Below are 13,082 nucleotides of genomic sequence, written 5' to 3' on the forward strand. Positions count from 1 at the left end.
CACATGAAGCGGCTCAGTGCACTGATTAGTTTGTCTCGCTGTCACTCACTGAGCTTACGGTATATAAAATGTGGTGCTTACAAGAGAAGCACGCCGGTCTAAAATGAAAGCCGGTGTATCAAGCTTGTGCTGATGCACCTTCATTTGATTCTGTTTTGTCTCCCACAGAGAAGGAAAGCGCTGCAACCACTACAAAGGTGCACAGTGCTGGTTGGTGGATTCAAAGAGCAGTAGGGCCTCTGCGATAATCACACTCCTCAGTCTGATTCAGAGCAATAATACAGTGCGTGGAAAGGCAATCTGCGAGAGAGATGCATCAGGGAGGGCACAGAGGCAGCCGTATACACATATGATCCCAATCACCACACACAGCTCTTTTCTCCGAGCGGCTTCACTGAGGCGGCATGTTTTCAATAATCAGCTGGCACATAAAGGAATCAAATTACAGTAATGACAATGTTAGAAACATCGTTGGTTTATTTCTAATTCACATAATACAGGCCGACTTGTGATCCAACCGAGTGTACAGTAAAGGTTAATGCGTGTGTCACTTCCGGCAGTCACCCGATGCCATTCTTTGTGTGGGTGAGCAGGTGCAGAGAGATTTTCCTTGCCAGCCGCAGTGTCCGCTGGGACGCCTTTCCACAGACAGGCAGACCATTGTGTGGCTGACGTAAAGGAAAGGCCGCTCGCAGCTTATTCTCCCACAACGTTCCTCTTTTGAACCTCCTGTGGGAAACAAAACAAAAAAACTGCATCTGAATAGGTGGTTGTCCAACACGTCCTCCCAAGTGGCACGTCAAAGAGCTCCAGCGCTGGTTGTTGTCTTTGTCCGGGGTGGGCAGCGAGGAAACTAAAAAGTCAGGGAAATCAGGAAAGCATCTAGCTGGATGTCACCGCTGCCTCGACTGATAAGAGAGCTGCTGTTGTACAAAAGATTTCAAAGACCTTACAGCCCAAATCATCCTGAGACTGTTGCCAGCTGTGGTGGATTTAGACACACTAGAAAAGTTCATATTCTTGCAGGTTTTATTAATAAAATATTTTTTCCATAATGTGCACAGCCAGCTCAGTTTACCAGTGCCAGGATGTGTGCTCAGAGAGCCTGGTTTGTTGCTGTAGATGTAATAAATAGATGGCTTTCTGAAAAAACATTAAGGCCTATTGGAAATGGTTTCATTTGCCTTGACTCCATTTATGGGAGCTCCAAATCTGTGCTATTTTTGCTTTACATGAGAGAGCGGCAAATCCTGTTTAAAGTTGTTTTGATGAGCAAGAAACTTATGGGGTCTAATCTTGTAAAGTTGGGTGGGAAAACTTGCAATAAGAGACAACGTTATGTTTAAGCCTCTGAGATGTTCTTTGGAGGCCGTATGTGCATGCTGCTTTGAATTCCAGTATATATCTCAGCTTTAAAGACAGACTCTATGTTTGTTAAATTCTCACCGTGGGATTTGTGGGGGATCTGTCTTTGAAATGGAGATGGCTGGGTGTTGGCTTGCGGGCATGCCAGTCTAGTGTTGGTTACAGCAGGGAAGCCAAAGGCAGACATTTACCCATCTGGTCAACTGCCCTGTGGATCATTTGTGGCTACTTTTGATGTCACTCCCGCTACATTTAATGTAAGCGAAACAGAACAATGATGGATGGGGCCAGTCTTTGTGGTTTTGCGTGTTTAAACAGTAGATCCTCTGTCAAAATTCTGGACGCAGTCATGAAACAGACGCGTCGCTGCAGTGGTATCCTGTGTATTTCCTCTCTGTGCACAGAGGGCGGCCCCTCAGGACTCGGACGCTTTTAAAGCCTGTGCAGCTTTTGTGATTGTGCATTCTGACCTCCTGTTCCCATCCTGATCTCTGCTTTGCCTTGTATCGGCCTCCAGAAATCTATAGCTTCTGTTAAATGAACGTGCTTGCCTGACCTGACTACAATAACTGTACTACCAGAGCACTAACTACATTATTGGAAGGAATGCAGTCTAATTGTTTGTAGATGCATTTTCATAGAGTATAGTAGCTATTTTTTACCTGATGCCTCAAGTTTGACTGAAAACAGTTGTCCATCGAAGTGAAAGGACTCACCATCAGCCACATAGAAGTGCACAAGATACTCTGTTATTTGAATGACTAGACTTAAACACATGTAAACAAACATGCACTGATGAATATGGCAGGTCGGTTTGGTGTAGATCCCTGCACTGTTAGCCATAATGATTATTTCAGAGGGGCTATTTTCACACTCAAGAGACAAGTGCACAGCTTGCCCATGCGTACTTAGTTTTGCATCCTTATTTTCCCAAAATTTCTGATAGAGGCACACCAGGGTGAAAAATACCAGAATCTTGGTAATCTTTGTGTTTGTGCTTCTGCCTGATCATCTCATATCAAATGGAAATACTGGCTTGTCTGGAACCTTGTATTTTTCTTATACATCTTGTTTTGTGGCACCTGCAGGAAGTCTTCTCTGCCTTCCGTTTCTCACATTAAGCTCAGTGACAATTGGTTTCCACAGCGCAGTGACCTCTGCCGCCACCTCCACCAGCCCTGTCCCCTGTTTTCCCCACCCTGCCAGACACTCTCCAGCTGTGCTCAATCCATCTGCATTTCCTTGAGAGCAAAGACTGTAATTGATTCCTGACACTGCTCCCCGATCTTAACCCGCCTGCCCACCCGACTGCCCGCTCATGTAATCCCGCTGTGCCGAGGAGAGGCACAGCGACGGAGCAGACAGGGGGGCATTAGTGACCATTCATCTGCCATCGTTTTCTCTACTATGACTTCCTCTTGACGAATTGTTCTCCCTCTCTCAGGCGTCAGCGGTGGGCGGTTTGTCACCGAGACGTTCGCTCTACCGAACGCTGTCGGACGAGAGTGTGTGCAGCAACCGTAAAGGCTCGTCGTACACCAGCTCGCACAGCTCCATGCTGGACCAAGCGATGCCTAATGACATCTTGTTCAGCACCACCCCACCTTACCACAGCACGCTGCCTCCTCGCATGATCCACAACCAGGGAGCATCCAACCTGCGGAGTAAGTACAGACGGGGAAACTCTCAACATGCCGGCTCAGTAAAAAAAATAAACTACCTATACAATAGATAACATCACAGAGGAGAAGCTGCTTTAAAGAAAACAAACCGACCTCTGACCTGCTTCCAGGAAAGCTAATATGCACTTTCCTGGATTATCATTCATCTTCTCTGGCACCAGTCAAGAGTCCGGATATAGATACCTGTTTAAAGAGCCACTTGTGTCCTACCAATGTCATCAGCACAACCGGCACACACTCCAACAACACTCCTCAATATAGCCAACTAATTGGAAATGGCTGAGCCCGCGTGCTACTTGCAAGGGACCTGCCGCTCCGTCTGCATTAAGCAGACACCTGTCACTGCTTGGCTAGTATTCCCTTCTCTACTGTTCTCCCAGCATCCACTGAATATGTATTAGTGGGGAGAGGTGTGATGTGTCCTGCCTGCGCCACTGCAGGTCCTTAAGATCTCTGACATGAACATGCCTATTTTTCCATCAGAAATGTCACGATGTCTGTCAAACATAATGTTTCATTCACTCATCAGTCGCTGCCTGCCTCCTCTCCCTGTCCCCTCCCGCCTCATTTCCATACCACTCCTCACCTGTCTCCTGCTGCCGTCTTCAGATAGAAAATGGCTTTTGGAAAGATGTTTCTCTCTTTAGAGTCTTCTGGCTGTCAACCTGATGGATTTCTGATTGTTTTGAAGGATAGTTGAGAACACAGGCTTTCTCTCTTTCCCTTACTGAAACAGCCCAATTTGGTAAACAGTGAATCACTCAAGCTCCGAGACGCTGGGTAAATTGAAAGGAGAGTGTCAGCATCCCCTCGAGCTCTCTGTCTCTCTTATGCTTTCTCCACTCATGCTTTTCTAAATGCCTCTCTGCAGAATGGGAGCTTGTTTATTGCATTCTCTGTCTTTCAGGGCTGAAAGGGAGGAAGGTTGGGAAGGACGGAGGAGAGGGAAAGGAGATATTGATTGAAACATGAAGACATTGACTTAGACAAGTCATTTATCGCCCCTCAGACAGCACCTTGCGAGGGGTACGCAGAGACGGTGCTTTAATATGATGCGAGCCTGTCGTGCTGTCACATGGATACAAAACTTATTTTTCTTTCTAAGTGTAATTGTTTGCAACCTGTGGGAGGATTTGTTAGTTGGAGGCATCCAGATTAGATTTGGAGGTGCATTGCCGAATATAGACTCAGACAGCCAGGTGTTTTGATGTGCACAGCAGGAGTTAAGTTAGAAAAAAAAATCTCTCTTTTAGCAGCAGTTAATAGTCCATGAAGTCCCTGCCTTTCCCCCTCTACGCCCCCTCCATTCTTCCCCCAACCCCCTTTTGTCTGATGCAAACTGATGGGTGACTCAAAGATAAGCCCTAAACTCAGACCAGGCACAGACACTGATCGGAGCGCCCGCCTCTCTCTGCAGACGAGTTTTGGTTCTCTGACGGTTCCTTGGCGGACAGGTCCAAGAACAGCGACCCGGGCCTCATGCCCCTCCCAGACACTGCCTCGGGCCTGGACTGGTCTCACCTGGTTGATGCAGCACGAGCCTTCGAAGGTAACCAGCCTAGCTGAAGCTGCTGGCACCTTTGTGGAGCCCCCCACCCCCCCTCACTGCTTAGCGACGCGTGTGTGTTTGTGTGTCTGTAATCTGCAAGTGCTCCCTCGCTTGCATGCGTAGGTTTGTGTGAGCTGTGTGCTTCTTCTAGCGTCTCCTAATTGCTGCAGGAGGTGACTTTTGGGAATCCTTCTGCTTTTTGCACCTCTGCTCTGAGGCCCATTGTGATTCCCATCTAGCACGGGTATCTGGAAAAAAAAAAAAAAAAATGAGCCATCATTTCTCAGCGCAGACATGGAGCCAATTTTCACACCTTAAAGCCAGAAAGTCACCACTCAGGGAGAAATCTTACGGTGGGGCCTTTTATGCTTAAGCTCTTGGGTTGTTAGTTTGGGGTAATTGAGGCTCCTCTCCATGCCTCTTGTCTTGTCCATTATGTCTGAATATGGTCCGCTGGAAGGTATAGATTTTTTTTTTTCCTCTGCGGAGACTTTTCTTGGGTTTTGGTGGCATCCAATCCTGAGACAAGTGATTTAGGAATCTCAGGCACTTAGATCAATTTATGTGGACTTACAGTGTGTTGTGTTGCCAGATAACATGAGTTCTGTCACAACTTAAAACCCCACTCCTTTCAATGAATGAGCACTGGCACATCTCAGCCACGTCATGGTCAGCGTCTCCATTGCTTCAGTTCTTTTCTATTTTAAGCACTTTTCCGACCACTCTCATGCCAGCGTATTTCCTCATCTATCACGGAAACGCTAACATGCCATGCATTTTTTTTTTTTTTTTTTTTTTCCACTTGAACTCCATCTGACCCTGGACCAGTGAGCAGGCAATGTAGCATGTGACCATTCGTTTGGCATAATTAATGAATTCACTGTGGAGTTCCCTCTTACTCTGCGGCCTATCATTTAACCAGAGAGGAATCAGTGAAGATGATGCAGAGCCTGACTGGCAGCGGCAAGCCAGTTGTCACGGCAGCCTGGCTGGCCCAGAAAAAGCGCTGTGTAAACTGAAGCCTTGTTGCTGAGCAGAAAGTGGCCCTGGGCTACAATTGTGCCCTGTATGTTTAACCAGCTCTGTTTGGAACCAGGGGAGAAAGAGTTTGGCTGAGAAGTAAAGCATTTATAGCATTCATAACCTTGGTCATGAGAGACTGCTCACTTTCGTGATGCATAAAGACAGTTTGGATTGGCTTGCTGCATCCACATAAAAAATTTTTTTTTTAAACTGCTCTCTAGACTTTAAAAAAAAGTAGAAGCAGATGGAATTAAAAAAAGGGGCTCTGGTCAAATTCAGAAATGAAAAGCTTTCGGTGCAATCGCCGAATGCTATTAACATTTGGATATGTTATAAAATTCCCTCGCAAATAAACACGACGCACTCGCGTATTTTCCCTCCACTGTAATCTGTTTTTCTTTGCTTATCAGCCATGAGTCCAGTAAATCTGGGCACAGGGTCACTGCAAAAAAAAAAAAAAAAACAGCGAAAAGCTGCTTTCTCTCCGCCGTCTCCACTCTCCTAGGAGTCTTTAATCTTTCTGATGCAGCCATCAAATATGAAGAACATGCTCATTCGTATGTAAATGAAGGCTTGTTCTCTCTTTGTCTTGGAGTGAATTAGCTTTCATTTGGGGGCCAAATTAATGGAAGGGTTTCCTTAATCTTTTATATGAATATGCAAATCCTCCTATCTTTAGTCTCAGACCAAGGGCTTGAGAAAGAGTGCTTTCCAAAGAAAAGAGCATTACGCCCTAAAACTGAGCAGTCCCTGAGTGTAACATGCCAAGTTTAGGTTTTCCATGGGGCTTTGACAAAGCTTAAGGGCCTGATATAGTAAAACAAGCATGACTGGTGTCTTACAGCTCCCTGGGATGCAGCCCATTACGAGCCAAACAGCTGTCAGGGGAAACTCAGAGGGGTGATGGCAGTAGAGCAACACCCAGAGAATTGACTTTATCTGTAATAGTCCAGAAATGCCCCGTTTACCACCTCGTTCCTAATTGCCGGGTCATAGATCTCTCAGTTGAGGAGCGCTGCCTTCGGTGGCTTTTCAACAGCACTTAAACCAGAGCCATCTGTTCATACAGACCATGAATGACTCGCCCCCATCCTGTCAGGAATGTGTGCATGCTAGTGTGTTGTTCTGCTCTATTTTTGTTGCATGTCTACAACATGAAGTGCGTTTCCTGTTTTTGACGCTGAAGGCAGATTCTGACCTGTTGAGTCGCCTGTTCTGTCTGCAGACCAGCGCGTGGCTTCTTTCTGCACCATGACGGACATGCAGCGGGCCGAGGCTCTGCAGATCTCCAGAGAGCTGACCAGACGGGTGGTGGAGGCGGAGGGAGCAGCGCTGGAAGCAGAGTAGGCTTTACCGACGAACACACCAGCACCTACGCTCCAGCAGCAAAATGAATATCAACTGCTGGCTAGACACACACACACACACACACACACACACACACACACACACACACACACACACACACAAACACAAACACACACACACACACACACACACACACACAAACACACACCTTCCTTCCCTCCCCGAGCAGCGACTGTCCACTCATAGTCAAGCAACCGTTACTAGGCACAGCAGGCCTATTACGCTTTGGGTTTCTTTACATGATGAAGTGGTGTGCATGAAACTCAAATAAGATCGATACTCTGTATCTCTGGAAACTGGAGGATGGTGTTGTTGTTGTTGTTGTTGTTTTTTCCCTGTAAACAAAAGCAGGAACTCAAGCAAAGGTGTAAGGAACAGATTAAACAATGTGTTTATGTGCTCTGATGTAAGCTGCAGTGTTATTTACTGAGCCAAGAGGCATGTCGGCAGGTAACTACTGTGAAGGTGACGGGTAACATTAAAGTATCTGTGAAGGACTGGAACATCCACTGAGTGAGAGCCAAAGTACAGAATAATATCCTCCTGCAGTTTATGTAGTTTAGGAAAGTTAACACTCTGTCATGTCATGTCTGTGTTAGATCATGTTGTGTTCTCGCTGCTTATCAGGTAACATTATTTGTTATTCCCGAATTATAATTTTTTTTTGTGCTGAAAGTGAAACATGCAGTGAAAATAGGCGCATTTTCAATTGAGCTTCTTGTCGTTATCCAGCATGAAGCATATGAATATATGTATTTGTGGCATTTGTCCCGCCCGTCCTTCACTGGGATCGGACTGCTGGATAAAAAGGGGCAGCGACAAGCGCAGTTTGTTTCACAAAGTTGAACATTTTTCAATTCTGGGCGATCACAAAAAAACACCTTGTCACGCTAGTGGCATTTTAAAAAAAAAACATGGAAATTTAACAACCTATTTTCTTGTTCAAATATATTTTGAATAGTAAGCATCTGAAGGACTTTGTTAGGCCATTATAATAATAAAATAATAGTAACATACATATAATTTAATTTACCATACTTTACAGGAACACTGGAGCAGCGTAGTATCACAGGGTGCAGCTAACTACAGCTGGTATCAGAGTTTTCACTTCACCTATTGTGTTTCAGCTTCATCATTAGCCAGCTAGTCAGCCTTTAAACTGCACATTTGCCATGTAAGAAGGTTGAAGCTTGACCTCAACAGAAACTACAGGGGGCGGGGCCTATCCTCTGTCTGTTGAGGGCATCTGTGTAGTGGAAAAAAAAAACATAATTTTGTTGTACTTGTGTGATAATAGAGTGTTTCTTGAGTCTCATCATCATCCTATTCTGTGTGACCCAACAGCGGCGCTCCCTCCACACTAACTGGCAAAGTCAACCAGCTGGAGGTGATCCTCAGGCAGCTGCAGCACGACCTGAGAAAGGTAAGTTCCCACGTATACCAGTTCTGTTGATTGTGTCTTTGTCTCCTTTGTGCTTTCCTGTTCCACGTTGGCAAAGCAGTGCCTGGCAGTGTGACACAGCTCAGAAGAACAGACATTGAGTAATGTCTGCCCCGAGGTCTGTGTAACACAAACTCATCCACTTAATTCAATATCCTGCTTCCTTTCCTTATTGTGTCCCAGCCCAACATTTCTCCACCTCCCAGTAATGTGCTTAAAATGGAGAGAGGAAATGCACTTTTATCGGAGCAGAGGAAAGGCTGCTTTGCCACGTTAATGCCTCCCATTTATGCTGCAAAAGACGAGGCTGACGAAAGACGGAAGACGGATGTTCTCGTAATAGCCGCGGCTTTTATCAGCCTCTTTTGTGTCCGTTTATTTTTCTACCTCGTGTCCTGCCTTTGATTGGGTGTGTGTTCATGTGGTGTATTCAGGAGAAAGAGGATAAGGCCATGTTGCAGGAGGAGGTGCAGCACCTGAGACAGGACAACATGCGACTGCAGGAGGAGAGCCAGACCGCAGCAGCTCAGCTCAGGAAGTTCACAGAGTGGTTCTTTCACACCATCGACAAGAAACCCTGAGAGAGAGAGAGAGAGACCTGCAGGAACAGAGGGAGAGGGAGAGGGAGATGGCCTTCACTCCTCCTGGGCAACCACTCAACTCCTACTTAAGACTCCCAGATGATCCACTGGCAAACAAACTATAAAACAAACCATTATCGGCCCCAAGAGTAATCAAGACTCTTTAAAAAGCCCCATGCTTAGGAGACTGTCGCGCAGCCCCGTGGGAGAGACTTTAAACCCTGATCTGGACCTTAGGTTCGGGATCCTCCTCTGACTGAAGTGCAGGGCTGTTTCTGACATTAACCGTTTCTCCATCCTGGCAAACGAGACTCTTGGGAAACCTCCTCATCTCTGGCGCTGGAGAGAAATCGAGAAAGGCAAACGGGGGAGGGGGGGGGGGCGCCGCCCGAGTCCCTGGGATCCTCTTACAGTAGTGGAATGTAAAGCTCATTTACTGTAGTCAACATATAATCTACCTACATATGTCGCATCAGTCTACTGTACTGTATACTCAGCTGTACTGTATCATACTGCACACACTGTCACACAGCTGTTTCTGTGCCGGCCCTCACGGACACAGGAAAGTAGAGAGGAGGGAGGAGGGAGGAGGGGAGGAATGTACTGGACATAATGAAGTGGTACTTACTGTCTGCTTGCACCAAGAGGAATCCACATGTGGCTGGCTTGAAACATAGGGTGGGAGGGGCGGGACATGAATGTAGCTCAACTGAGACCCTTTTTTTTTTTTTTTTTTCTTCCCCTTCTGGATTTCTGGTTTCCAAAGTCACAAAAGTTTTGAGGTTTGATGTTTTGAGATTTCTTCTTTTAACAAATTCCACCTTTTCCACCTCTGTGTTGTAATGTAGGGTCACTCGGCAGTAATTTTGACGTTTAAAGGTGCTTTTCCCCTGCACACACGTTTGTCAGTAGTTTCAATTCACTGTCACAATGTCCTAGCAATAACAAAGTGGTAGTTACAAAACTGTGTTGTTGGTTGTTTTTTTTTTCGTTTTTTGAGATAAGAAGTTAGCACAAACGTGAAGCGTTCCTGTCGAGAAGCAGTTGTATTTCACATGTATTTATAAAACAGGAAGAGACTGTGCCTAAAACTCTTGGTTGTAAATGGATTGTTTCTCTTTGCTTTTAGTTCTCTTTTATAAACACATGCCTTGTCTGTGGCTCACTGATATAAAATCATGTGTGAATGTGTGCGTGCGTGCGTGTGTAGTCAATCACAGCGAAACGTGTTCTTATGCAGTGGTTTCTAGAGCATTAGAGCAAGCGCCAGTGAACCACACTTACAATGCCAAATGTGTTTATTTCTGTACATATTTGCCACAGAAGTGTCTTGTATTTAACACTATTATTTAAGCTTATTTAACCTAAAGTTGTTTATTTTATTAAGGGTATTTTCTTTTTTTTTCCTGCACTAAGGAGAGATAAAGCTCTGTGTATGTTGTAAAGTGTGTAGCTTGCCAGGGCAAAACAACAAAAACAAACTATATATTTAAATATATAAATGATGATTTTGGAGATTCCAACATTTGGATGCTGCTAGATTACAGTTTGCTGGTTTGTATGCTTTTAAAAATGTCTCTCCATAAATTGTCTCATCCCTGGTGGGACATTGGTCGCTTTTTTTTGTTTGTTTGTTTGTTTTTTTAATAAATGTAGTTGTAAAAATAAGTGCTTTATTTGCAGTGTCTTTTCTTATTTTCTATCGTGACCAAAAGCAGTATTTAATTTTTTTTTACAGATGCTCCAGTTTGGTGCAGGAGCTCCCTGCTGTGTTGAAGCACGGCTTCACTATATTCTCAAAGGAAAAATTTGACATTTTGAGAAGGCAAATTCAGATTTCTGGCAATGCTTGGTGGAGAAGATGCATGTCACTCTCACATCTGGTTGTTTATGCTGCATTCCCTTTATCTCTTTAGTCTTTAGTTGGAGCTTGTACAGTCAGAAAACAAGATGGACGCCTCTAAACCATCGTTAGCAAAATGAGTTTATATAGTTTTTTTTAATACAAACACCGTAGCAACTAGGGATGGGTCATGATTTTCCGAATAGTCATTCAAATATGAAAAATAAAATGCCACTACAGGCCAGCACAGTGGTGCAGTGATGAGCATTGTCACCTCACCATTCTGGGCCTTCGATCTGTCTGTGTGTGTTGGCCCTGCGCGTACCCTGCCTTCGCCCAAAGTGAGCTGGGATAGCCTCCAGCCCCCCCACCCACCCACCCCCACCCCCACAGTGACCCTGTTCAGGATAAAGCGGGTATAGATAATGGATGGATGGAAAATGCGACGATCGTTCTTCCTAACTTCCTGTTTTTATCGTCCCCTGGTTGTAATGCGTTGCTCTCGTCAGCAGGTGACGGTAATGCACACAAAGCTTTCTGCCAGCCGCCATTAAACATCAAAAGGAGAAAAAGACGTTCCTTTGGAGCCTTGCCAGGCGAGATGAGATGACACGATGCTAACAAGGGAAACATGCAGGGACAGCTACAGCCGTCTGAAACTTCTGTGTGGAACTCCTAGAAAACATAAATTAAGATGAAGGTGCAGAGCAAACTCAACCAGGTGATGCTAACATATAAGTCGACTACAGCCAAGAACAGTCATTCAGGTGAAGCACCGAGCAGACAGTGAGTCCACTTATCAATGATCAAAGGCCAGACGAAGTGAATTTGATGTTGGGATGCAGTGCAAACAACAATCCTCATCTCAAACATGAAGAAAAAGACCTGCTGTTAATCAGCTCTGTCCGTGATGAGAGTTGTAGAAGTTCTTTGGCCTTCACATTCTGTCATTTTTACAAACCAAACAAAGAAGTATGTTGTTATTTTAGTGAGGTTTCTGCACCGATAGATATTTTTTTTTTTTTTTTTTTTTGCAAAGATAGGCTGCTCCCAGTCTTCATGCTCTAAGATAATCTTCTGCTAGCTTTATGTTTGTTTTGCGAAAGGTATCAATCCTCTCTTCTTACTCATAGTAAGAGAGCAAATCAGCATATTTCCTCACATTGACCTGTCCGTATTAGGAGGGAATTGTCAGCTGTAACTTTATCTCCTTCACACACTAGTCCTAATTCCATACAAATACGTACATTATTTAAAGTCGTCAAATACATTAAATAGGCTATCTCCCAGAAGCCACAGTCTTCTGAGTTTGAAACTTCATTTTTGCCTCTTCTACTCCTCCTCCACAACGCAACAAGAAAGTGTGTCCACGTAAACTCATAGAGGGAAGTTTGTTCTAAAATGTTTGGCTGCTTGATTTGTAAATCCATCTTTACATGATCCTGTCTGCACGTTTCTGAAAATTACATTTACATGAATAGCAATAAAAGGGAACAAAATATCGATAGAATTGTCAGATGTATTGACAAGAAATCCAAGAATCAAATTGTCATTCATCAACATGAGGGGCTTTAGATGTGTTTCCAGAGGACAGCTATTAGATGAACACATACTGCGAACTGAGAGTATCCAGTATGTGTTCATCAGCCACTCGAGACGAGGAGCTAATTTTAGAAGGTGCATTTGTTGAGCTCCTGCAGGAGAAAACGAAGATAACGACCTTTTTTTATTAAACTTTTTCATCCTCAATTTTGTAAACAGCAGGTGGGGAACACTTTCAAATGGAAAAATTAAACTATAATGTGTTTTTGACTTAATTCCCTGTGAGTTTGGTGTACTTTAAAGAAATGACAGATGTTGCTTTCACTGCAAGGACGGCAGAAGTTTCTCTGAATAATTAATCATTAGCCTTTTGGGGTGCCGAGGAAAAAAACCCAAATTAAATTAGTTTGCTACTTTGTGGACAAACCTTCAGCCCAGCTGCTGGAGTGTGGTCCATATCCATCATGTCCTGTGGGGGCTGGTGGCCATGCAGCTGCACTGAATTGTGGGTAGAGGTGTTCCGGCCCTGTCTTTTTTTAACCCTTTTTTTTTTTTTTTTCTCCATCCACTGGGTTTACCTGTGAGTGTTTTTATTTTTTTCACCACCTCTGTGTCAGCAGAGTGTGTGTCTGAGGTTACGAAGCAATTTCAATTAAAGAGAAGATGGCTTCTTCCAAGTCTGAGCACT

At 44.6% G+C, this 13,082-nt stretch overlaps 1 protein-coding gene across 3 annotated transcripts in view; it reads left to right on the forward strand.

The window, feature by feature from the left end:
* sipa1l2 (signal induced proliferation associated 1 like 2) overlaps positions 1–10,677 on the forward strand; it is a 51,833-nt gene extending 41,156 nt beyond the window's left edge. For 2 of the 3 annotated variants that reach the window (XM_069690062.1, XM_069690064.1), the window contains 5 exons: positions 2,810–3,029; positions 4,465–4,596; positions 6,845–6,962; positions 8,332–8,410; positions 8,863–10,677. In XM_069690062.1, coding sequence (XP_069546163.1) covers positions 2,810–3,029; positions 4,465–4,596; positions 6,845–6,962; positions 8,332–8,410; positions 8,863–9,009 — 696 coding nt within the window. In that variant the 3' untranslated portion in view covers positions 9,010–10,677. The remainder of the gene's footprint in view (positions 1–2,809; positions 3,030–4,464; positions 4,597–6,844; positions 6,963–8,331; positions 8,411–8,862) is intronic. The other variant, XM_069690063.1, reaches the window with a different exon arrangement.
* Positions 10,678–13,082: the final 2,405 nt, after the last annotated feature.

The sequence above is a fragment of the Brachyistius frenatus genome, unplaced genomic scaffold (assembly GCF_029030835.1).
Source record: "Brachyistius frenatus isolate BFR_SWC_R1_liver_20210118 unplaced genomic scaffold, ASM2903083v1 Contig_8, whole genome shotgun sequence".
NCBI classification, from domain to species: Eukaryota; Metazoa; Chordata; class Actinopteri; family Embiotocidae; genus Brachyistius; species Brachyistius frenatus.